The sequence below is a fragment of the Erythrolamprus reginae genome, chromosome 8, assembly GCF_031021105.1.
Source record: "Erythrolamprus reginae isolate rEryReg1 chromosome 8, rEryReg1.hap1, whole genome shotgun sequence".
NCBI classification, from domain to species: Eukaryota; Metazoa; Chordata; class Lepidosauria; order Squamata; family Dipsadidae; genus Erythrolamprus; species Erythrolamprus reginae.
Genome location: NC_091957.1, coordinates 31,853,176 through 31,880,366, shown reverse-complemented (window position 1 = coordinate 31,880,366; position 27,191 = coordinate 31,853,176). Strand labels below are relative to the sequence as shown.

At 45.9% G+C, this 27,191-nt stretch overlaps 1 protein-coding gene across 1 annotated transcript in view; it reads left to right on the top strand.

The window, feature by feature from the left end:
• The window catches only part of TRPC5 (transient receptor potential cation channel subfamily C member 5), a 230,193-nt gene that overhangs the window by 111,377 nt on the left and 91,625 nt on the right, over positions 1–27,191 (top strand). The window contains exon 3 of the mRNA XM_070759586.1: positions 11,498–11,834. Within this exon, the coding sequence (XP_070615687.1) occupies positions 11,498–11,834 (337 nt within the window). The remainder of the gene's footprint in view (positions 1–11,497; positions 11,835–27,191) is intronic.

Sequence of the window (27,191 nt, the reverse complement as noted above, 5' to 3'; positions counted from 1 at the left end):
GCAACGGGGAAACCCCATCTTCGGCTCCTCGCTGCTTCCGCGCTGCGGAGCAGATCAGCTGTTGGGCGGCTGAAGGAACCTTCCCTTGGTCTTCCCCGCCGCCCACAAGCAAACTCCACCATCTGCGCATGTGCGGCCATGAAAAAATGGCGCACATGCGCAGATGGTGGTTTTTACTTCCGCATCCAGTATAACGCGGAAATCGGTTAGCGCGGGAGGTCTTGGAACGTAACCCCCGCGCTAATCGAGAGATCACTGTATTCATCCTAACCCCAGTTCCTTGTAGATTAACTATTCTGGTAAATTTTCTAGCTGCAGGATACCAGATAGAAAACTTAACTAAACCTTGGTAAGTGAACAGTTTTGCTGACATTCTGTTCTTCTCTCCTGCCCACCAGCTACAAAAGGGACCTTGTTTAGAAGATCCAATCCCTATTTCAAATCAGGCTCTTTTTTCCTCCTCTTCCTCCTCTTTAATGGAATTGTGCTCCCGTCTGCTTTCCATCTCTTTCCCTTCTGGAAAGAACCTCTTGAACGAAATATGAACCTTCTTAATTTTTAATAAAAACGGCAGATTTGCAAAATGAAATCATTTCATTGGGCGCAGACCCAGCTGAAATCGTAGGAGAAAAATGAGCATGTCTTCTGATAAAAGGAACAGAAATCTCTGTCTGCTCTCCTACAGTTTTTACCCATGGGGCTGGGACTGAGATCAGGACGGCCAGTTTCCTTAATGAATAACAGAGTTGGAAGGGACCATGGAGGTCTTCTAGTTCAACCTCTTGCTGAAGCAAGAAACTAGAGGAATCGTTGTCCAATCTGTTCTTTAAAATCTGCAGTGTTGGAGCACCTACAACTTCTGGAGGCAATTAATTCATTATTCTAACTGTCAGGAAATTGCTCCTTAGTTCTGTTCTGTCTTGCATGGCAGCCAGCCAGTAATTAGCCCCAAATTAAAACTCAAACACAAAAGTTTTGAAATGAACAAGGGTCTATTTATGAGGACATTTGTTGAATTGCACAAACGCAAGCCAAACAATGTCTTTCAACTGCCAAAATCCAGGCGTGAGGGCACGTTGATAGGATAAATTCCCAAACAGTTGTTTCTCGAACCAAAGTATGCTTACAAAAAATATTAACTCTATAAATATCCAGTACTGTATCAAAGTCAAGCAAAAACACTCTTCACATGCTCTTCTCCTCTGGAGGCACAAATATTGGCTTTTTGCAAAGAGCACCTTCCAACTCCTCCCCCTTATATACTCTCTCGGAATGCAGACTATGCACAGCTGTGCTCACTTCCTCTTTCTGAGCCTTTGTAACTGCTCCTGCCTCCCCTGCATCCTTCTTATCCGGACATTCAGGATCGGATCCCTTATCTCCTCTTCCTCCGCCTCAGACCCTGGCAAAGCCCCAGTTGGGGGCGGCAACTCCCCAGTTGGGAGTTCTATAGCCTCTGCAGGCTCCTCACACCCAGACTCTCCTTCTACTTTCTCCTCACTGTCTGACTCCTCCGACAGCCACACAGGCCAACCGTGCCCAGATGGCTCCAATTCATCAGGCTCAAAGTCCGTTGCCAGAGGGCTTGGTTACGAGCCAACCACAACAAGTTCTAGGTTGGTTCTCTCTTTGATTGGTTTCCATTCATTGCTTCTTGTCTTGACTTCAGGAGCTTTGAAGAATAGGTTGTTCCTCCTCTTCTTTGTGGCAGCTCCTCAAATATTGGAAAGCTGCTATCATGTCTCCCTTAGTCCATCTTTTCACTAGACTAGTCAGCACCTTTCGACAGGTGATGAAAACACACATGTTGGCAGGCCTGGGACCATTAAGCGGTAGTTGCGCTCTGGCCAGTAGTATGAATGAGTGATGACTGCATGTTGTTTATATGGGGTTTTATCATTCTTACTGGAGTATTTTAACTTTGTACTATTTTATTGCTATAAGTTGCCCTGAGTCCACTAGGAGAAGGGGGCATATAAATTTGAATGAATGAATGAATGAATGAATGAATGAATAAATAATAAATACTCAACTTCTGCAATTGTTCTTTATGTGTTTAAGCCTCTCTCCCCCTCCTTCCCAAATCATCTTCTCTGCACTCTTTTTATACCTTTTAGATTATTTTTTTGGGGGGTTATAATCAGGGAAGGGCTACCAAAATCTTTACTACCACACTGTGGCCGTGGCTTATGCAGGACACCCTGCATTTTCTTTCAACATCTTTCAGCGCAAATTGGGTGCTTTGGGGTGGAGCTCCATTTGTGCATCCCCTCCCCTCCCGTCCAGGCACCCCGGTTATAATTGGGTTTGTTGGAGCTTGGGGTTTTTATTTATTGTTGTTGCTTAACTTCTTTTTTATTATTCTATCACTATACTTTAGAAGAGAAAGATTAAGGGTAGTGATTTCTGACAGTTTCAAAACGGGTAACAGTGCAGTCAGGCGGTAGGGAAAGCAAGTAGAATGCTTGGCTGCATAGCTAGAGGTATAACAAGCAAGAAGAGGGAGATTGTGATCCCGCTGTATACAGCGATGCTGAGACCACATTTGGAATACTGTGTCCAGTTCTGGAGACTTCACCTACAAAAAGATATTGATAAAATTGAATGGGTCCAAAGACAGGCTACAAAAATGGTGGGAGGTCTTCAGCATCAAAAATTGTTTGTTTGTTTGTTTATGTATTTATCAGATTTGTATGCCGCCCCTCTCCGTATACTCGTAAACTTAGCAGGAAAGACTTCATGAACTCAATCTGTATAGTCTGGAGGACAGAAGGGAAAGGGGGGACATGATCGAAACATTTAAATATGTTAAAGGGTTAAATAAGGTCCAGGAGGGAAGTGTTTTTAATAGGAAATTGAACACAAGAACAAGGGGCACAATCTGAGGTTAGCTTGGGGAAAGATCAGAAGCAACATGAGAAAATATTATTTTACTGAAAGAGTAGTAGATGCTTGGAGCAAACTTCCAGCAGACCAGCTTGGTAAATCCACAGTAACTGAATTTAAACATGCCTGGGATAAACATATATCCATCCTAAGATAAAATACAGGAAATAGTAAAAGGGCAGACTAGATGGACTGTGAGGTCTTTTTCTGCCATCAATATTCTATATTTCTATGTTTTTATTGTTGTCAGTTGCCCTGAGTCCTACAGGATTGGGCGGCATAGAAGTTGAATTAATTAAATTAAATTAAATTTATTTTGTGGTGACAAAACTGGATGCAGTATTCCAATGTGGCCTTACCAAGGCATTATAAAGTGGTATTAACATTTCATGTGATCTTAATTCTATCCCTTTGTTAATACAGCCCAGAAGTGCATTGGCCTTTTTTGCAGCTGCAGCACACTACTGTATTATCTGACATGTATTATAGCTGGAAGAGGGAGAGTTTTTAAACACAAATTCACTGGTGGAAGGCTGGGTTTAGACTGTGACCCTATTTCTGTGTCAAAGCTCCAACTAATGAACCTAAAGAAATCAGAATCTCAGACCAGGATCTTTTTCAAAGGCCTTCTTTATTGAGCATGTCATATCAGCACAGCTTCAAAGAAAAACCTATTTGAAATCTTTCTCGCTGTTTCAGTATAATTAAACTAGGAAAAAAACCCATCCCAAATGTCACAGATCAGACATACAGCAGAGATACAGCTTGGTTCTCGTGAGAAAGCTCTCTAATAAGGCATTCCAATCTCTGTGTGGCAACCGAGGAAGGGGAAAATGGCTGCGGCTAGGTACAGTTTAAAGTTGACAATAGGGACAAATGACAAGTTTGTGCAATGGCAATTTTTAAAGGATTTTGATAAGCAAAAAGGTTGGGACATAATAACATGAATAAACAGTTTTAGACAAATTAGTCCAATGAGCATGAAGATGGCAATTTTTAATATACAGCAGTACTTCTACTTAAGAACTTAATTTGTTCCGTGACCCGGTTCTTAAGTAGAAAATTTGTAAGTAGAAGCAATTTTCCCCATAGGAATCAATGTAAAAGCAAATAATGCGTGCAAACCCATTAGGAAAGAAATACAAGCTCGGAATTTGGGTGGGAGGAGGAAAAGGAAGAAGAGGAGGAGGAGGACAGTTGCTGCCCAGAGTGAAGGGAGCGTTTCTTTTCTCTGGGCACTGGCAGAGGTATTATTATTATTATTATTATTATTATTATTGTTGTTGTTGTTGTTGTTGTTGTTATTATTATTATTATTATTATTATTATTATTATTATTATTATTATAGTTGAAAGGGACTTTACAGGTCATCATGTCCAACCCCCTGCTTACACAGGAAATCCTAGAGCACCCCAGCCAAATGGCAGTCCAATCTCCTCTTGAAAATGTCCAAAGTTGGGGAGTTGACAACCTCCGCTGGCAGGCCGTTCCACTGGTTGATCACTCTCACCATCAGGAAGTTCTTCCTTATCTCCAGGTTGAATCTTTCCTTGGTCAGCTTCCAACCGTTGTTCCTCGTCCAGCCCTCTGGTGCCCTGGAAAATAGTGTGATCCCCTCCCCTCCATGGCAACCCCTTAAGTACCTGTATACAGCTATCATGTCCCCCCTGGCCTTTCTCTTCACTAGACCATCCATGCCCAGTTCCACCAGTTTATTCCCTCTCCAAGCGACCAGAGAAAGGAAAATGCTTCGTTCGGTCTGGACTGCCAAAGCCTCCTTAAGCACCACCAAAAAGCTCCTCTGACAGCCCAGAAAAACCCAAGATGGTCCAAGATTAAAGGAGGAAGGGCAGGAAACTGGCCGGACCTTCGTGCCGCTCTCAAATTTCCTGGGAAATTTTTCCGGAACGGATGCAGAAATTGCATATGTCTAGTTAAATGAAAAGGAATAGGGTGATATGATAGGAGTGTTCCAAATACAGTGGTACCTCAAGATACGAACCCCTTGTCTTACGAACAACCCGAGATACGAACCCGGGGTTCAGAAAATTTTTGCCTCTTCTTACGAACTTTTTTTGGCTTACAAACGCCAAACCCAAACTTCCGGGTTCGGCGTTCGAGAGGCTGCTGGGAAGCCCCCCGGCTGTTTTAAAAGGTGACAGCCGGGTGGCGGGGCTTCCCAGCCGTTCGGCAAAAGTTCGGGTTCGGGAGGCCACTGGGACTATGACAGGCAGGGGAAGCGGCGTGGAGCAATGGGAAGCTGAAGCCGCCGGCGGTTTGAGCCTCCCTTTGCCCCACGCTGCTTTGCCCTGCCTGTTGTCCTGGGTGAAGTGCTGGGGGGAGGGAGTCAGGAAGGTCCTCCTGCTCCCCCCCCAGCCAGGGCAGAGCAGCGTGGAGCATAGGGAGGCTGAAACCGCCGGCGGCTTCAGCTTCCCATTGCTCCCCCGGGCGGCGGCAGACCGCCTTTGTATTTTTGGCTGGGAGGGGAAGCAGGAGGCGCAGGATCAGGCCAGTGGTGGGCAGTGGGCGAGGAGGCGGGGAAGCCTCTTGCAGCAGCTGCCACAGCCGCCGGCTTCCGCGCCGCTCGCCCGCCGCCCACCCGCCCAGGATGCTGACCTGCTGCCTCGCGGGGAAGCCAGGCAAGAGCGATCTTCTGCCGGCCATGGTCGAGTGGCGGGGAAGCCTCTTGCAGCAGCTGCTACAGCGGAGACATTTGGGTTTTTGACTGGGGGAGGAGGCAGGAGGTCCGGCCACCCCACCCCAGTGCTTCACCTTCCCCCCCAGCCAAAAACCCAAAGGTCCCCACCACAGCACCCGCTCCAGCCAAAAAGGCAAAGCCAGGCAGTTCCCCAGCCGCCGAAGGAGGCTTAACCCCGCTCCTCTGTCCCACCCATCGCCCGTATCCAGCAGAAGCTGCCACCCGAGCGCTCTTGCCCAGCGGGAGGCGAAGCACTGGGGTGGGGGGGCTGTCGGGACACCCCACCCCCACCCCAGCACTTTTCATCCCGCCGGCCAAGAGCACTCGGGCAGCAGCTTCTGCCAAAAACGGGCAATGAGCGGGACAGAAGGGCGGGGAGAATCAGGAGGCTCCTTTGGCGGCTGGGGGCTGCCTGGCTTTGTGATTTTGGCTGGGGCGGAGGGAGTTAGGAAGGTCCTACTTCTCCCCCCCAGCCAAAAACACAAAGCCAGGCAGCCCCCAGCCGCTGAAGGAGGCTTAACCCCGCCCCTCTGTCCTACCCATCGCCCGTATCCAGCAGAAGCTGCCACCTGAGCGCTCTTGCCCAGCGGGAGGCAAAGCACTGGGGTAGAGGGGCTGTCGGGACACCCCCCCACCCTAGCACTTTTCATCCCGCCGGCCAAGAGCACTCGGGCAGCAGCTTCTGCCAGACATGGGCAATGAGCGGCACAGAAGGGCGGGGAGAATCAGGAGGCTCCTTTGGCGGCTGGGGGCTGCCTGGCTTTGTGATTTTGGCTGGGGGGGGGAGGGAGTTAGGAAGGTCTGCAGAGGAGGCAGGGAGAACTTTGTGCCACTTCGGAGCCCGGAGGAGGAAGAGGAGGAGAAACCACAGCCATAGCTGTGGCCACACTTTCCTTCGGAGCCCGGCACAAAGCTAACCCCGCCCCCTGTGCAGCCAGAAGGCTCCTTGGGGAAGGCGGCCGTAGGAGGTGGAGAGGCAGGATAGCTTTGCGCCGCTTCGGAGCCCGTTTCTTTCCTGCTGCCACTATCTCCTTGAAGATTTTCCCGACGAAGCGCTGTGCTGGGCTCCAAAGTGGCGCAAAGTTCTCCCTGCCTCCTCTGCGGCCACCTTCCCCAAGGAGCATCCCAACTGCAGAGGAGGCAGGGAGAACTTTGCGCCACTTCGGAGCCCAGTGCAGCGCTTCGTCGGGAAAACCTTCAAGGAGATAGTGGCAGCAGGAAAAAAACGGGCTCCGAAGCGGCGCAAAGTTATCCTGCCTCTCCACCTCCTCCCCCTGTGGCCGCCTTCCCAAAGGAGCCTTCTGGCTGCACAGGGGGCGGGGTTAGCTTTGTGCCGGGCTACGAAGGAAAGTGTGGCCACAGCGGTGGCTGTGGTTTCTCCTCCTCTTCCTCCTCTGGGCTCCGAAGTGGCACAAAGTTCTCCCTGCCTCCTCTGCGGCCACCTTCCCCAACGAGCCTCCCGACCACAGAGCAGGCAGGGAGAGCTTTGCGCCACTTTGGAGCTAAGTGTGGCTTTGAAGAAAATGTTGGCTGCAGCAGCAGTGACAGCTGTGGTTTCTCCTCCTCTTCCTCCTCCGGGCTCCGAAGTGGCACAAAGCTCTCCCTGCTTCCTCTGCGGACAGGAGGATCCTTGGGGAAGGCGGCCGCAGGAGGAGGAAGAGGAGGATAAGCTGCAGCAGCCCCCACCGCTGCAGCCCCCCTTTTATTCGGAGCCTCCTGGGCTTTGAAGCAGCGCAAAGGTATCCTTGCCTCCTCTGTGGACGGGAGGCTTATTGGGGAAAGTGGCCACAGGAGGTGGAGGAGGAAGAGGAGGAGAAGCCGCAGCTGTCACTGCCGCTGCAGCCAATGTGGCCAGCAGAAGAGGGGCGGGGAGCCGGGCAAGAGTGATCTTCTGCTGGCCATGGGCGAAGGGCGGGGAAGCCTCTTGCATCAGCTGCTACAGCCGCCGGCTTCCCCGCCCTTCGCCCATGGCCAGCAGAAGATCGCTCTGCTCGGTCGGCGGCTCCGGAGAGGCAGGAGTCGAGCGCTGGCCTGCCTTTTGTCCGCTGCCGCCGCCCGCTGGCTGTGAGCGCTCTGCCAGGCGGCCAGGAGGCATTCAGGGTGAAGTGCATGGAGGAATGGGAAGCTGAAGCCACCGGCGTTTGAGCTTCCCATTCCTCCACGCCCTGAATGCCTCCTGGCTCAAGCGGGCGGCAGCAGACCGCCTTTGTGTTTTCGGCTCAGGGAGGAGGGAGTTAGGAAGGTCCTCCTGCTCCCCCCGAGCCAAAAACCCAAAGGCGGAAGCCTCCCGGTTGTTCTGACAGCCGGGCTGCGGGGCTTCCCAGCAGCCTCCCGAACCCCGAAATTTTGCCAAACTTCCCGGTTCGGGAGGCTGCTGGGAATCCCCCCCCCCCCGCTGTTTTAAAAAGTGACAGCCGGGCGGCAGCGTTTTTTTGCGGGGGGGGTTTTCTTGTTGCACAGATTAATTGACTTTACATTGTTTCCTATGGGAAACAATGTTTCATCTTACGAACCTTTCATCTTACGAACCTCCCCCTGGAACCAATTAGGTTTCGTATCTTGAGGTACCACTGTATCTAAGAAGTTGCCATAAACAGGAGGAAGTCAACTTATTCTCCAAAGCACCTGAAGGCAGAATAAGAAGCAATGGGTGAAAATTAATCAAGGAGAGAAGCAATCTGGAACCAAAGACAAATTTCCTGACAGAACAATAAATCAGTGGAATTACTTGCCCCCAGAACCTGTGAATGCTCCAACACTGGAAGTTTTTAAGGACAACCATTTGTCTGAAATGGTATATGGTTTCCTGCCCGAGCAGGGGGTTGGATTAGAAAACCCCCAAGGTCCCTCTCATCTCTGTTTTCTATTAAAAACACCTTGGATACATGGGATGTCAACTTTAGATGTTTTAAGGTAAGTTGAAGCATCGTGGACTTTGTTTTAATTTTTTTGCTGTAAATATTTTTGTGATGGGTAGTGCAAAAGATCCACGAGACATCTAGAAAGCCAAATGGGTTCCTGAATACCCAGACATAGGAAGACTTACAAAAACATACGAAAAAAAGGTGCCTGGCTTTGAGCTGCCACATTAGCAATGGATAATCCTGAATAGGACTTGCACTTCACATGTCATCTGCCAGGACTCAGATGAGACCCAAAAAAACCCTCGGTGGTGCAGTGGTTAGAGTGCGGTACTGCAAGCTACTTCTGCTGAGTTTGGCAGATCGAATCTCAGTAGGCTCAAGGTCGACTCAGCCTTCAATCCTTCCAAGGTCAGTAAATGAGGACCCAGATTGTTGGGGACAATATGCTGACTTTCATATGTGTGTGTGTGCGTGTGTACGTACGTATGTATGTTTGTATGTATGTATGTATGTATGTATGTATGTATGTATGTATGTATGTATGCCATTTGTGGACAGCTTTTGAGTGCCTAATACACCTTAGCTAATTTATACAACAAATGGGGCCACCTTGTTTATTGCTTTTCCTAATAGTGTCAAACTGAATACAGACCTCACAGCTTATGGATTGTAATTTTAGTAGTGTTGACAATGCATAATTTTATAGACTAGATTTTTATCATGGATTTTGTCTGTTATTTATCATTTTATCCTACAACTTTTGGTTGTGTATTCATTAAGTGGTGGTTTTTTTGGTCTATGACTTTAATAATAAATTTGAATTTGAATGCTGACTCTCTGTCTTAGAGAGGCCTGGAAAGCACCGTGAAGTGGTATATAAGTCTAAATTGTATTGCTAAACAGGGCATACATAGCATCTTCCCCTCGGTGTGACTGTGGAGTCCCACATAAAACAGTAGATCACATCCTGTCTGACTGTAAGATGAGGTTATATACCAGTCCAGTAGCTGATTTCTTTTGATATAAACTATGCTGTGCATCAATATGGCCTAGACCAGTGATGGTGAATCTTTTTCTGGTACATGCTAGAAGTGTTTTTGTGTGTAGGCGTGTGTGCATGCGATAGCCAGCACCCACAATGCAAGTTATGGTACGGCGCTCCAATGCCCGAGCTACTTTTTGCCCTCAGCTCTCCAGCCCACCTCCTTGCTTGCTTCTTCTCCTCTTCTGCTTTCTGGCCACACCCCTTTTGCTACCAGAGCTGCCCTCTGGATTTGGGGAGGGGCAGATCCAGGTTCTCCCTGTGCCCTTGATGCGGCTTCCCCTCTCCCCAACCTCCCTCTCCTCTGGTGTACAGGGAAAACAGCGGGTGGCTGGATTAGCGTCCCCATGGAGAAGGAGGGAATTCTCAACCTAGACAAGATGGAGTGGCTGTGGGTCTTGCCTCCCAAGGACAATTCCATCTGTCCGTCCATTACCCTGGGGGGGGGAACTACTGATCCCCTCAGAGAGGGTTCGCAACTTGGGCGTCCTCCTCGATCCACAGCTGACATTGGAACATCATCTTTCGGCTGTGGCGAGGAGGGCGTTTGCCCAGATCCGCCTGGTGCACCAGTTGCGGCCCTATTTGGACAGGGAGTCATTGCTCACAGTCGCTCATGCCCTCATCACCTCGAGGTTCGATTACTGCAACACTCTCTACATGGGGCTACCTCTGAAAAGTGTTCAGAAACTTCAGATCGTGCAGAACGCGGCCGCGAGAGCCATCGTGGGGCTTCCTAGATTCGCCCACATTTCTGCAACACTCTGTGGCCTGCATTGGCTGCCGATCAGTTTCCGGCCACAATTCAAAGTGTTGGTTATGACCTTTAAAGCCCTGCATGGCATTGGACCAGAGTACCTCCAGAACCGCCTGCTACCGCATGAATCCCAGTGACCGATAAGGTCCCACAGAGTTGGCCTTTTCTGGGTCCCGTCGACCAAACAATGTTGTTTGTCGGGCCCCAGGGGAAGAGCCTTCTCTGTGGCAGCCCCGGCCCTCTGGAATCAACTCCCCCCGGAGATTAGAACTGCCCCCACACTCCTTGTCTTTCATAAATTACTCAAGACCCATCCATACCGCCAGGCATGGGGGAGTTGAGACACCTTTCCCCCAGGCTTTTTTATATTTATGTTTGGGTATGTATATGTTGTTTGCTTTTTTAAAATATGATAGGGTTTTATGTTTTTTTTAATATTAGATTTGTTTTCGCTGGAATATTGTTTTTATTATTATTGTGAGCCGCCCCGAGTCTTCGGAGAGGAGTGGCATACAAATCTAATAAATTGAATTGAATTGAATTAAATTCTGAGCTGGGGTATCGCAGTGGTTAGAGTGCAGCACTGCAGGCTACTTCAACTAACTGCTGGCTGTAGTTCAGTGGTTCGTATCTCACCACAGGCTGTAGGTTGAATGAGTCTTCCATCCTTCCAAGGTAGGTAAAATGGGGACTCAGATTGTTGGGGGTAATATATGCTGATTTTGTAAACTGTTTAGAGAAGGCTGTAAAAGCACTATGAAGTGGTATATAAATCTAAATGCTAAATGCTATCCTTCTCCTGTTGCTATTCGGTGGGTCGCCCTCCACCACCACCACCACTACTTAAGTTCTTAAGTAGAGGTACCATTGTATATACATATTACTAGCTCATGCATGATATGCCAAACACTAAATCAGGAGTGGGGAACAATAGCCACTGGCTGGCTCAGGAATTCTGGGAGTTGAAGTCCATAGATCGTAAAGGTCCCATTTCCCCCGACCCTTGCACTAAATAAATAAATAGGCTGGAGGGTGCAAAACAGGTTGGGTGTGCCATATTTCTCCTGGACCATATAACCCCCTTCTTCCTCCCCCAGGATAAATACAGCAAATCCCTAATTTTATTCTTCCAATTGTCATGGCTCTCACTTGTTGTAATTGTACTCATCTCCACCTCTTTTTTTTCTCTCCCCTTCTTTCCTTCTCTCTCTCTTTCTTCCTCTCTCTCTCTCTCTCTCTCTCACTCCAGTTTGTTGCTCAGCCCAACTGCCAGCAACTACTAGCAACACTTTGGTACGACGGCTTTCCTGGATGGCGGCGGAAGCATTGGGCAGTCAAGCTTTTGACCTGTGTCACTATTGGACTGCTGTTTCCAGTGCTTTCCGTGGCTTATTTGATGGCACCCAAGAGCAGGCTGGGACTGTTCATTAAAAAGCCATTTATCAAGTTTATCTGCCACACAGGCTCCTACCTTACCTTCCTCTTTATGCTACTGCTCGCATCCCAGCACATTGTCAGGACAGATCTACACATGCAAGGACCTCCTCCTACAGTGGTGGAATGGATGATCCTCCCGTGGGTTTTAGGTAAATAAATGTAGGCATGGAGAGTTAACGAAAAGCGCTTACCGATTAATTTTGATGGGGATGCTGTTTTGTTCTATGCAAATAAATTTGGCCAATAAGACAATATCAGGACCAACAGCTGCTGTCTCTTCTATGAGAAAAAGGCTACCCCCCCTTCTCCACATTTAGCCTTACTCTCTGTTGCAATTTTGAAACCAGTAGAAAGGACATCCCACCCCATCCCAACCCATTGTCTACGGAGAGTGTCAGTCATCCAGATCATGGTTGATCCAAAAGTACTTTTTCAAGAGGCAAGTAGACCTTCTTCATTTTGCATCTCATCCAAGAGGCTTCTTCAGTTTTGAAGAACTAAAAGTCCAAAGAAAGTCCATTTGCCACTTGAAAAAGCACCTTTGGGAATCCCATCCTATCTCTTCTCCTCTTCTCTCCATCCCATCCTTAATAGTATAATTCAAAATCCAGTTGTGGAAACAGATGTAGGAATAGGAAGGACAACTATATCTTTATCAAATAGAATGACTATAGTTTTCCTGCCCTGTTATTTACACTTTTTGGACAGAATAATGTGTGAAACAGAAACAAGACAATTGACTTACATGTCCTTGGATCTGATTTAGAGGACTCTTGATTGAATGAGAAGAATTAAGATGGTGAAGGAAGATATTATATCTAGTAATATCCATCCAGGAATCTAACAGATAAATTAGTATGCCTTACTGCCGTATATCTTATCTTGCAGTTTACACTAAAGGGAGGGGCCTGTATTATCATTAATGATCATATTGGCGGAAACTTCATTGAACTGAAGATAAAATAACATACAAAGGATGACTGATTCCCCACCTCTGTAGAATAATTTTCTTGTTCATGACATGTGAATGAAATACTGTACATGAACAAATGTTCAGTAAATATATTCATTTAATTGGCTAAATAAATGAGTTAGTGATTTGACCATCCAACTTGCTGAATGTTATTCTGAGTGATAAACAAAATTAAAACAAAATCACAATTTCCCAATAAATTGAATACTAATATATACGTAGCAAACTTTTTTCCTGATTTCGCTTGTTTCTTGGGATTATGTATACTCTCTTGATGTTGCATGGTTAGATAAAAGAATCTAGAAAACCATCACAGATTTAAACAGGGTTCAGTCTGGTTCCTAGCAGAATTGGAGACTATCAAGAAATCCTTAAATTGTAAGTTAGCAAGGAAATTGGGAGAAAAAAAATACCGTGAGAGACAGCAGCAAATCCCTTTCATATTCCTTCCTAGAGAACTCCAGAAATCTTTTATGCATATATACGAGGGTTATCCTGAATTTAAGGTTACAAGGAGCATAGTTCTCGTGGGGAATGTGCACTTCGGACTTGGAGGGAAATGGAATGAGGACGCTCATCTCTAACCTTCACCACAATGCCAATCGATGATCTACTGACCCTTGGCACTGCTCGTTCACTTGCGCTGGCTTCCTGCTACACGATAGCAATACCAACTTCCCCCGCGACATTCCCCACAAGAGGTACATGCCTTATAACCTTACTTTCCGAATAACTCTTGCATATGCTATAGGAATCCCTCTCAGCTCAAGAATTTGACTTTTTTCCCTCTGGGTGTTAAGTCAAAGTGATGTTTTTCTAATGTAATAGAACAATTCACCGCAGTTCAGAGGATCATACTGGAAATCGACACACAATCAGACTGCAAGGGAAGGAGGTGAATAGTTACCTAATTCTTGTCTGATGAACCTCCTCAGATCTGTGAATCCATAGCACGAAGGAAGTGGAAACCTGGTGGTTTCTTCTATGTAGCTGAGAGTCATAAATCCTATGCTACACAAAGTCAAGTAATATAAGGTGGAACTCTTGCCTCACAATCCGGAGGTTGTGAGTTCGATCGTAGGTAGAGGCAGTTTCCTGTTTGGGTAGGGGGTTGAGCTAGATGACCTGCAAGGTCCCTTCCAACTCTGTTAAACTGTTAGAAAATTTATAACTCAGATTTGACATATTTCAGGGCATATTCTTGGATGTAAAGTTCTTAGTAAGAGGTGAATGTAACTGCAGATAACCTAAAAGCAACATAAAGTGGCTAAATTGATTGATTGATTGATTGATTGATTGATTGATTGATTGATTGATTATGTGCCATCAGGTTAGCAACAATGTCTTAGCAACCAGATAAATGTCTGTGGAAATTCTCACTCATCCAGATCATGGTTGTCCCAAAGGTGCTTTTCAACAGGCAACTTGACTTTCTTGGTTTTTCCTTGTAGATGTTTCGCTTCTCATCCAAGACGGTTCTTCAGTTCTGGAGAATGGAAGTTGGTCAGAACTGAAGAAGTTTCTTGGAGGAGAAACGAAACATCTCCAAGGAAAACAAAGACAGTCCAGTTTAAAAAAGACAACCAACCTGATTCTTTAGATCCTCCAATAGTTGCATGCTTTAATGACCTTAAAATGCTCAATTGATTTCTACTGTCCTCTTTTGTTATGAAATGGTAGGGATATAAATTGTTAGCTTTATGATAATTATGCCATTTTTTTTACCATGTAGCTTTTATTCATTGCTCTGTCATCAACTCGCACAATTATATTTTCATTTATATTTATATTTCTTGCCCTGGGCTTGTAGCGTCATCAAAGCCAGCTGAAGGTCAAATTGGCAGATGGTGATGATGTTACAGTATTGCCCTATAATTTTAGTGTATTTCCGAACCATTCATTAAAATAATGGTAAAATAGCATCAAAAATACATTTTATTTATTTATTTAAGAAAATGTATATGGCCATCCAATTCACTCTCAGTAGCTCTGTGCCTTACAAAGATAATAGAGCCGTGGCGGTGCAGTGGTTAGAGTGCAGCATTGCAGGCTATTTCAGCTAACTACTAGCTGTAGTTCAGCAGTTCAAATCTCACCACCGGCTCAAGGTTGACTCCAAATTCCATCCTTTCAAGGTGGGTCAAATGAGGACCCAGATTTAATTTTTAATTTAATTTAATTTATTTGGTTTACATGCCTCCCAATCCCGTGAGACTTACAACAATAAAATAGTACAATAAGACAGTAAAGTCAAATATAAAACAGTAAAAATCAGTAAAACCCTGAATAAGCTAATCAGTAAAAAACCCTAAACTAAACTATACAGTCATACCCACATGCCCACCAAGCAAATCAAAATTCTCCGTGACTAGATGTCAACTCTCACAGTCCCCAGGCCTGCCGACAAAGCCTGGGCTTCAAGGCCTTTTGGAAGACCAGTAGGTTAGGAGCAGTACAAACCTCGAGGAGTAGTTGGTTGCAAAGGGCCGGGGCAGCCACATAGAAGGCCCTCCCCCGCAGGCCCATCAACCTGCCATGCTTAGTCGACGGGACCCAGAGAAGGTCAACCCTGTGGGATCTGATTGGTCTCTGGGAGGTATGCAGCAGGAGGCGGTCCCATAAATAGGTCCCGTAGATTTTATTTATTATTTACTTATGTATTGGACTTTTATGCCGTCACTCTCCAAGGACTCGGGGTGGCTCACAATATATAATAAAACAAGGCATATCATCCTAAATCCAATTAATTAAATATAAAATCTAAAAAATCTAAAAAAACCCAAAGCCATTAAAAAAACAATCATTCCCATTTGATCAGCTTTCTCTCACGCATTCATCGGCCAGGGGACAAGGATCTAATGGCCCCAATCCTGGCGGCATAAATGAGTCTTAAGACTCTTGTGGAAGGCAAGAAGGGTGGGGGCAGTACGAATTTCCAAGGGGGGAGCAGGCCCTGCCAAGCAACATTGTCTAGTTGACGGGACCTGGAGAAGGCCGACTCTGTGGGACCTGACCGGTCACTGGGATTCGCGTGGCAGATTGTTGGAGGCAATCCGAGTCTGCGGAGAGGGGCGGCATACAAATCTAATAAATAATAATAATAATAATAATAATAATAATAATAATAATAATATGCTCATTCTAGAAACCATTTAGAGAGAGGGCTGTAAAAACACTATGAAGCGGTATACAAGTCTAACTGCTATTGCTATAATGCTATAATAAAACATAAATACTTCATAAGGTAAGTAATGGTCCTCGACAATTTGTTCAGTGACCGTTCAAAATTACAAAGTTCAAAGAATGTGGCCGCAAGAGCAGATACGCCCATGTCTCATCAACACTCCGCAGCCTGCACTGGTTGCTGATCAGTTTCCAGTCACAATTCAAAGTGTTGATTATGACCTATAAAGCCCTACATGGCATTGGACCAGAATACCTACAGGACCGCCTTCTGCCACATGAATTCCAGTGGCTGACTAGGTTCCACAGAGTTGGCCTTCTCCACGTCCCGTCGACTAAGCAATGTCGTCTGGCAGGGCCCAGGGGAAGAGCCTTCTCTGTGGCGGCTCTGCAGATCCCCCCCGGAGATCAGAACTGCCCCCACCCTCCTCACCTTTTGCAAGTTGTTGAAAACTCACCTTCGTCGCCAGGCATGGGGAAATTGACATTTCCCCTAACTATCTTGGTTTATGTATGGTTTGATTGGGTTGTGTGATTATTTTATTACAAGGGTTTTTTAAATTGTTTTTTTTTAATATTGGATTTGTACACTGTTTATTATTGTTGTGAGCCACCCCGAGTCTTCAGAAAGGGGCGGCATACAAATCTAATAAATTATTAGTATTAGTATTAGTATTATTGTTGTTGTTGTTGTTGTTGTTATTAATACAACAGTACTGGGGGGGGGGACTGTTTTTTTGACTGTTTTTTGACTGTTTTTCATAAGTACAGTACAATCCTCGCCGAATCCCCATGATCCAGAGGTGGGCTGCTAAGGTGGAACGGTGACATGTGGCTACTACGTGCTGCAACTGTGCTGCATGTCCGCATGCAATTTCACTTACCTACCCAGGTGCAGTAGCAGAATTGCGCTGGACTTCGCTAGCACTCAGAGCCATGGGGGCAAGCACATGTCACCATTCCACCTTAGGAGCCCACCTCTGCCATGATCATGTGATCAAAAATCAGACACTGGGCAACTGACTCACAGTTGAAACATCTCAGGCTCATGTGATGCCCTTTGGTGGTTTTGAGTCAATGAGGAAGCCATATTTACTTATTAATCGTGTCCATGTTACTAATTTAATAACTGCAGTGATTCACTTAACAACTATGGCAAGAAAGGGGCAAAATTCACTTAACTGTCCCACTGAGCAACATAAATTTTGGACTCAATTATGTTGAGGCCAACCTGTACTGCAGAAAATATAGTTAAAATATATAGTTAAAAAGTATTATTAGAAATAGACAATATACACTGCTCAAAAAAATAAAGGGAACACTTAAACAACAGAATATAACTCCAAATAAATCAAACTTCTGCGACATCAAACTGTCCATTTAGGAAGCAACACTGATTGACAGTCAATTTCACATGTTGTTGTGCAAATGGAATAGTTGTGCAAATGAAATATTCAATGAGGATATTTCATTCATTCAGATCTAGGATGTGTTATTTGAGTGTTCCCTTTATTTTTTTTAGCAGTATAGTTACAAAATACCAATCCATATTAGAAACATCCATCTATACCTTGTGTGTAGAAAGAGTTGGCCTCAGTAATATAGAAAATATTTAATAAATGCCAGAACCAGAATGCAATATAGAACATGGTGTTTTAGCCAAATAATTTGACTTTGTGCCTCTATAATCCTGAATGACGGTGAAGATTCCTTCTGAACTGAAGAACCTCCTCTTTTTATACAGCCTCTGGTTATCTTTAAACAAATAATATGATTCTTTTTCCTTTTGATTTACTTTCACAGAATCTTTTTTTAAAAAAAGAACAAGAAGTTTAGAGTGGATATGTGAGGGGATTCTAAATAAGGAAATGCAGTGAAATTATGAATTGTAGTTTCTCACTTTGACAGCTCTCAAAAATGAATCAGAGACTAAATGGATTCTTCAAATTGTAGCTTTGGAATGGAACTTGGGTAAAAGAAAGTTGATGCCTTGTACGCTTGCCAATAATCTCTATTCAATATGTTTCCAACTTGGTCTTCTCATTTTCCCCTCCTGCTTTTGAGAAGAAGTCTATATCTGTATCTACATTGGGAATAAGACAGCATTCACAATGATTGTCATGTCCCTAGCAACAACAGGGGGCACCATTTGGCGGGAATAGCATAACGTTCTTATTGGTTGGTGTTTGAGTATAAATAACCTGTCACTTTGTTGTTGAGTAAAGTTGTGTGAGGTATCTCCAAGTATTAAAAAGTTGTGTTGCATCTGCTGCGGGCGTCTGGTAAATCATTATACTGGCGACGAGCATCTACAACCGATCTGCGATTGCGACTGCCATCCTGAAACAGAGAAGTTGGGTCAACTCAGATTACTTTTCCCCCATTTGACCCTCAAGGGGAATCATGGGAGGCATATCTTGCCTGTTTTGAATGTTTCCTGATATCAAATGAGTACAAAGACCTCTATGGGGATCAGAAACGGGTGTATTTCTTAAGTTTTTGTGGGACTGATATGTTGGAGAACTCTCTCTTCCTTTTAACCCCGAGATGCATCCATGATATTCCCTGGGATGAGTTTCTAACCATGCTTAAGAATCACTATGCCCCCCCCACCTTCTCACTGTGCAAGGCGCTTTTCGTTTTATCACCGGAATCAGGTGGAGGGAGAGACAATTAACCAGTACGTGGCTGCTCTCCACCATGCAGCAAAGTCTTGCGAATTCCAAAATTTAGATGACTACCCTTTAGATCGCCTAGTTTATGGCATTAAAGACACATGCCTCCATTGCCTTCTGCTCACAATGATGGACTTGATGTTCTCAACTGCGCTGGCAGAGGCAAGGGATGTCGAAATGTCAACCCAGCCCTTGGCTGAAATGGATCTGCCAGCCGCCACGGTTTCTACCCACAGCATTGCAGCCTCGGCCATTTTGCCAGAAGACATAGAGCTCAGTTTGAGGCACGAGGAGGAGGAGGTGAATAGCTTAGCCAACTCGTCAATACCGAGACAATCACCACAGGGAGACCCCCGATCTTTAGGGGAACCGCGTTTGGGATGCGGAGGTTGTGGTGGGGACCGTCCCCGGTCGGCATGTGGATTCCGGAATGCGTATTGCCACCATTGCAGCAGACAGCATCACTCGTGTATGCAGATCCCACAGGAATTCTTCCAGTTTCCAACAGCCTTCGGCCAGGGAACCATCTGCCCCACAACAGAGATGCTGGCAAAGAGAGCCCTTTGGCCGCAGGGACTTCTGCAATGCCATCTATGACTTTTCATTAGCCCCACCTACTGTCATCCAACATACGTCACCATCATCCATCCAGCAGGTGTCGCTGTCACCGTCCTCCAAGATTTCGGTGTTCGTGCGCATAAGGGGCTCTTTGTGCCCCATGGAGAATGACACCGGATCCTCAGTGTCCCTCTTGTCCAGGAGTCCTATCAAATGACTATTTCCACATTTATCAAAAAACCGTTTGGGGTCATGTCCACTCTTTTTGAAGGTCTACCAGGGGCAATTGATCCCAACTGTGGGCAAGAGTTGTTTCCCAGTACAGTATAAGAACTTCCGTGGCTGTTACCACTGATCATCGTGGATGGCCTGTTTACTAGCTTGTTGTGGTTGGATTGGTTCTCAGCACTGGGGTTTACTATCACTGGTATTAATGTTGTGAGTGATGCTACTATGTCCAGTCAGTTAGCCCAAGAATTTCCATCTGTGTTCGACGGTACCTTGGGGAAGTACACAGGCACTCCCATTTCTCTGACCATTGACCACCTGGTGCCGCCAGTCTTTTTGAAGCCGTGGCATGTGCTGTTGGCTATTAAGAATAAGATAGACACCGAGCTGGATCGACTAATTAGTTTGGGCATATTGGAACCGATGGACCAGGCAAAATAGAAGACCCCTTAGTCACAGCCATCAAGCCTGATGGTTCAGTGCGTTTGTGCGGAGATTATAAATGCACTGTCAATCAATGTTCCCTCTAATTTTTTTCCAGTGTGGGCGGAAAAGTATAGTGTCTGAGCGGCAGTCCCTTTGGGACTGGGCGGCATAGAAGTATAATAAATAAATAAATAAATAAATAAATAAATAAATAAATAAATAAATAAATACCCTTCTTTTTTATTAAAAGAAATTAATAATAAAACAAAACCAAAATGTATTACTATTATTACGATCTTCTCTTTTTCCATCCCTGTCTCCTCCCCCCTTGTGAGTATGTGTATATGTGTGTGTGTGTGAACTCTTGAACCATTTCCAATAACAGGTGAGCTATTGATAATGGTTCAAGAGTTCACACACACATACACACACACAAACGGCTGGGTTTTTTTTCTCTATTATTATTTGGGTGCTTTTTACCATATGCTTTAAATCAAGAGTCATTTCTCTCTCTTTCTCTCTCCTCCTCTTGCTCTCTCTATCTTTTTCTCACTTTCTCCCTCTCTATCTCTCCCCCTCTTGCTCTCTCTCTCCCCCTCTTGCTCTCTCTCTCCCCCCTCTTGCTCTCTCTCTCTCTTGTTTTCTTTCTCTCTCACTCTTTCTTTCTATCTCTCTTGCTTTCTCTCTTCTCTCTCTTGCTATCTCTCTCCCCCCTTTCTCTCTCTCTCACTTTCTCACTTACTTTCTCTTTTTCTCTCTCTGTCAGCGAGGGGGCTGCGAGAGCGCTTTCTCCGAGCGCTTCGGGAACGCCTGCCCTGCCTCTACTGCAGCCCCCTTGCTGAAAGCTCTGGACGAAAGCGCTCCCAGCAAAGGGGCTGCGAGAGGGGCGGGGCGGGGATTCCTGAAGCGCGTGGAGAAAACCCTCTCTCGCAGCTCCCTGGCTGGGAGCGCAGAAGTGGAGAAGGAGAAGCCGCAGCCCCCCGCCCATGGGAGAAGTCGCACCCCAAGGCAGGAGATGGCGAGGGGGCGGATTGGGGGGGGGGCAGCGCCGAGAGGCCAAGGGCGCAAGGGGGCCGGAAGCACCGTGGGGAGGCAGGGGCAGCCGTGGCTCCCTTCCCTTCTACTGCCAGCACCTCCCCAACCCCGCACCCCCCCGCGGGCTGGCAGCGGGATGGGGACCGCGCGCCCATGGAAAAGGGTGCACGGGGGGTATTCTGGGGCACGCGCGTGCACACGTGCACAGCTTACGGGGAACACTGCTGTCAATAGGGCACAAGCTTGTTTGCAAAAATCGATCTGTCAAGGGCTTACCAATAATTACCCATGGACGCTGAGACCGCTGACCTACAAACTATTATCACCCACCAGGGGGTGTTCTGTTGCACACGTTTGCAGTTCAGAATAAGCTCCACCCCTGGAATTTTTCAGGGGCTGATGGAGTGGCTGTTATATGGAATTCCAGGGACATTGCCCTACTTCAATGACGTAATAATAGCTGCATCATCTCGCCCCGAGTTGTTGGATCGCATCTGGGCTGTATTAACCAAATTTCAGGAAGTAGGTTTAAGGATCAAAACAGAAAAATGCACATTCGCTTCTCCAAGTGTGGAGTTCCGGGGATTCTTGATTGATAAGAAAGCAATTCACCCTACACCTGCTAAAATACAGGCGATCACTGAAGCCCCCACGCCGAGGTCTAGGGCTGAATTACAATCATTTCTGGGTCTGTTAAATTTTTTATGCTGTTTCTTCCCCACAAGGCCTCCATAGTATAGCCACTACATAGATTATTGACTAAAGGAGTTCCTTGGCATTGGGGTACAGTAGTGGCGGGCACTTTTACGGCAGTTAAAGAGTTGTTGGTATCCCACGAGGTATTGATTCAATACAGCCCAGTTTTACTGCTAATTTTAACCTGTGATGCCTCCCCGTACGGCATTGGTGCCGTATTAGGCCACCACTTACCATCAGGGGTGGAAGCTCCTATTGCTTATTACTCAAGAACCCTCAGCTGCCTGGAACCTAATTATGGCCAATTAGATAAGGAAGCCTTGGCGGTGGTGGCCGGGGTTAAGCGCTTTCATCATTATCTGTATGGCCAAAGTTTTCAGTTGGTTACAGACCACCAACCCCTACTAGGGCTGGTGACCGGCAAACCCCCAAAATTCTATCTCCCTGATTAACCCGCTGGATAATTTTATTGTCTAATTATTCATATCAGTTAGCCTATCAACCGGGGAGGGCTATTCCTCACGTGGATGCTTTAAGCCAATGCCCTCTGCCTATACTATTGGCCGATCTGGCACCCATCTCCACAGCCATGGCCATTGATACCTCCCCCATCAGGGTATCGGCTAACACCATTGCCCTCGAATCAGCCAAAGACCCCATCCCTCCCTTAGTATCATCCTGGCAGCCCATCCACAGCTAGTTATTTTAATTTTAAAATAATGGGTTTTTAGATATCTTTTAAATATTAGATTTGTTCATTATATACTGTTTTATTGTTGTTGTGAGTCTGCAGAGAGGGGCGGCATTCAAATCAAACCAAACCAAACCAAACCAAACCAAACCAAACCAAACCAATAAATAACCCCCTACAGTTGGAAACCCCTAACGGGCCATCGTCTCAGTTACACATCGACCTTACTGGGCTGGTGTCTGGAAAAATGCTGTTAATTATAGTTGACATTTACCCTAAGTGGCTCAAGATCAAGATTATGCTGTCCACAACAACCAACAAAATCATCCAGGTTTTATCTACCCTCTTCACAACCCATGGTTTGCCAGACATTATCGTATCCGATAACAGCCCTCAGTTTTCATCTGGGGCGTTTGAGGCCTACCTGGCAGGGACAGGTGTGCGACATGCAAGAATTGCCCCTTGGCAACCTGCCAGTAATGCAATGGCCGAATGGATGATGTACAGTACAAAAGACATGTTGACCAAAATAACTCTAGGGACTTTACAGGAAAGAGTTTGTGAGCTCTTGCTAGCGCAGCATTCTACCCCGTGCATTACCACATCAAAGGCCCCTTCCAAATTACTGATAGGGTGGAAGTTAAGAATTACCTTGGATAGACTCTACCCCCTATATTTCAGCCCTGAGCATAGCCCCCCAGTTGTGGGCGCACAGTGTTTAAAAATAGGAGATTTAGTGTTTGCCCAGAATTTTTTGGGTTCCCCTCATTGGTTACCTGGTACTGTTATTAATCTCTGGGGGGGGGGGGGGGCATGCATATACCATACTGTTATCTGATGGCCACAAGTGGCACCAAGATGTTGACCAATTACGGGCCAGGAGTTCCACAATGGTGGAAACAGAGAATATAGTTCAAGACCTTTCCATAGTGGATGTCCCTTCCAGCCTTGACCCAGCAAGCCTGCCAGTTGGGCCGCCACACCCACTTCCACCAGATCTTGGTTTTCCTAGGGAGCCTCTGCCAACCAACCCAGCCACCAATGCCGCAAGCTCACCTGTGTTCCGAGGAGAGGCCAATAGGGGTGGAGCCCATGATGCTGGGGAATCACCTAGCTCCAATGATGCCTGTAGAGAGTCGCCCCGTCCTTCTGGGCCTATCCGGAAAAAACCAGTGTATCTTGATAACTATGCATGCACCCCATAGGGGAAAGGGGTGTCATGACCTTAGCAACAACAGGGGGCGCCATTTGGCGGGAATAGCATAACGTTATTGGTTGATGTTCAAATATAAATAACCTGTCACTTTTTTGTTGAGTAAAGTTGTGTGAGGTATCTTCAAGTATTAAAAAGTGGTGTTGCATCTGCTGCGGGCATCTGGTGAATCATTATAATGATAACACTGGAGAGTTAGAGTACAATTCCCTGCAAATAAGATAATTGGAAGAAATATATTTTTTTTACAAAATAGTTCCCATTGATGAAAAATAATTCACATAAGATAACTTTCTCTGCTGATAGCAGAGTAACAATTCTGATTTTTTCCCCCTTTTTACTGTAAGAATAACCCATGGGTTTCTACCTCAAAAGATCCACTACCACTTTAATTGTGCAGGCAAGGAACTGAGGATAGCAAAAAAAAAAAAAAATCTACTGGGGCCCTTGGTGGTCTCTGCACTTGGTTGTTTCCTTCCATTCCTTTCACTACACAAATAGATTGTGCTGGTGATGTTGCCTAGTTGGGTAATGAAAGAAAACTACCTCTTCCTCCTCTCCCAAAGGGGGTTGGACTACATGACCTGCAAGGTCCCTTCCAGCTCTGTTAATCTGTTAGAAAACTTAAATGTGGATGTGGATCCCAATAATAATAATTTGGTATATTTCCCATACTCCCCCCCCTTTTTTTTCTAGCCCTGATGATTTGTTTGATTGATTGTTTGTTTGTTTGTTCGTTCGTTCGTTCGTTCGTTCGTTCATTCATTCATTCATTCATTCATTTATTTATTTATTAGAATTGTATGCCACCCCTCTTCGTAGACTCGTTGTCTAGTCAGATAATAAAACATCTTCAAGAAACAACTCAGCTTAGAGACCACCAAAAACCTCACAGTTCTTCTCCTTCTCCTCTCTTCCTCCTCCATCCTACTCCTTTTTAGCACCGATGATGTTACCTAGTAGGGTAATGATGGAGGAGACTGGAGATGAAAACACATGAAGAACAGTTGGGAATAACTGGTCTAGTGAAGAGAAGGATCAGGGGTGACATGGTAGCAGTATTCCAATATTTGAGGGGCTGTCACAGAGAAGAGAGGGTCAACCGATTTTTCAAAGCACCTGAAGACCAGATAATGAACAGTAGATGGAAACTGATCAAGGAGATATTCAACTTAGAAATAAGGAGAAATTTTTGACAGTGAGCACAATCAAACAATGGAACAGCTTGGTTGTCTTCAGAAGATGTGGGAACTTCATCACTGGAAGCTTTCAAGAAGAGACTGGACAGCCATCTATCAGAAACAATATAGGGTCACCTGTTTGAGCAGGGTACTAGACTAAATCAGTAATGGTGAACCTTTTTTTCCTCAGGTGCCAAAAGTGTGTGTGTGTGTGCTATTGTGCATGAGTGTCCACACCCATAATTCAATGTCTGGGGACGGTGAAAATGGCCTCCCCTGTTCCCCTCTGGAGGCCTGAAACAGCCCATTTCCCAAACTCTGGTGGGCCCGGTAGGCCTGTTTTTCGCCCTCCCCAGGCTCCAGAGGAAAAAATGCCCTCCCCCATTCCCCTGGAAACTCTCCGTAAGCCAAAAATGCCCTCCCAGAGCCTCCAGGCATGCCGAAAACAGGGGATGGCTCCAGTCTGAATGCTAAATTGGGCTTGCCACTGCGACTCGTGAGTGATTGCGGGGCCGCATGATTTTGCTTCTGCACCTGTGGAAGTAGCAAAATCGCACATGGAGTTGCCCGTGTTCCGGCATACGAAAAAACTTCATCGAAACACAGGCGCACCTGCGAGCCCAATTTAGCGTTCTGGCTAGCAGCCCAACACTGGCTGAAAATTAGCTGGCCAGCACATATATGCACATTGGATCTGAGCTTGCGTGCCAGCAGATATGGCTCCGCATGCCACCTATGGCACCCGTGACATAGGTTTATCATCACTGGACTAGATGCTTATGAGGTCTCTTCCAACTGCTCTATTCTATTCTATTCTGTTCCGTTCCATTCCATTCCATTCCATTCCTTAGTTTATTTTCTAACTCTAATCCTTAGCCACACAAAATCCAACATAGGGATGAAACTCAGTTTTAGAAGTTAGCCTTCCTCGAATAAAATGTTTTCAATTTTTGCATGGATAGCAGATCTTTATACAGATAAATCTTCGACTTGCAACCACAATTGAACTCAAAACATCTTTTGCTAAGTGAGACATTTGTTAAGTGAGTTTTGACCGTCTCATGATCTTTCTTGGTGTGAATCACCAACGCAGTGGGTGACACCAACACAGTTGTTAAGTGAATCTAAGTGACTTTACTTGCACAAAAGGGGATCGCATTACTCTGGGAGACTGCAGCTGTTATACGAAGAGCCGGGGTGGTACAGCAGGTAGAGTGCTGTACTGCAGGCCACTGAAGCTGACTGTAGATCTGTACATCAGCGGTTCAAATTTCATCACTGGCTCAAAGTTGACTCAGCCTTCCATCCTTCTGAGGTCAGTAAAACGAGGACCTGGATTGTGGGGGCAATATGCTGGCTCTATTTTTAAAAAGTGCTATTGCTAACATATTGTAAGCCGCCCTGAGTCTAAGGAGAAGGGTGGCATAAAAATCGAATGAATGAATGAAAGAATGAATGAATGAATGAATGAATGAAAGAAAGAAAGAAGGAATAAAATAAAATAAAATAAAATAAAATAATAATAATAATAAAATAAAATAAAATAATAAAATAAGAGTCAGTTGCCAAATGTCTGAATTCTGATCATGTGACCCGGGGGGCACTGCAGCGGTTGTAAGTGTAAGAATGGTCATAAGTCATGGAGAAAAAACATATTTTAAGGACTTTAGGATGGATTTTAAAATTGACTAAATTAGCAGAAATGGCCAAATTAACTGCCTTGATTAGGGACAATGAACTAGACCAGTGATGGCAAATTTTTTTCCCCTTGGGTGCCGAAAGCGCGCACCCATGCACCATTACATGTGCGTGCATGATCACACCCATAATTCAATGCCTCTGCCCCCCATGCCTGCATGTGTGACCCACACACACTGCTCTGCTCCCTCATGCATGACACCCCCTGCTCCCCTGCTCCTGTTTCCTGACTTCCAGCGAGACTAGTAGGCCTGTTTTTCACCCTCCCCAGGCACCAGAAACTTTCTTGAGTCTGGGGAGGGTGAAAATGGCCTCCCCTGACCCCTGGAAGTCCTCCTGAGGCCAAAAATGACCTCCCAGAGCTTCAGTGTAAGCCCAAAATCAGCTGGAGCTGAGCTGGGGCAGCGGCTTGCATGCTGGCAGATAAAGCTTTGCATGCCACCTGTGGCATACATGCCATAGGTTTGGCATCATGGAACTAGACAATTTTATACGGCATTGGAACCTGTTTGTGGACTTTCTATATGTTAAATACAATAACAAAAGGTTAACAGAGGGATTTGAAGATGAGTCTAATGTTTGGGCTAACTTGTTGACTAGTTCGTTTACATGTACAATGATACCTCGTCTTACGAACCCCTCACTATACAAACTTTTTGAGATACGAACCTGGGGTTTAAGATTTTTTTGCCTCTTCATCCAAACTATTTTCACCTTACGAACCCGCCACTGCCGCTGGGATGCCCCACCTCCAGACTTCCATTGCCCAGGCGAAGGCTCCTCTCGTTGGGAAACCCCACCTCCGGACCTTCCGTTGCCAGCAAAGCACCGGTTTTTGCGATGCTGGGATTCCTCTGCTGGGATTCCCATGCAGTATCGCAAAAATGCAGAAGTCCGGAGGTGGGGTTTCCCATGGAGGGGAGCCTCAGGGGAATCCCAGCAGCGCAGA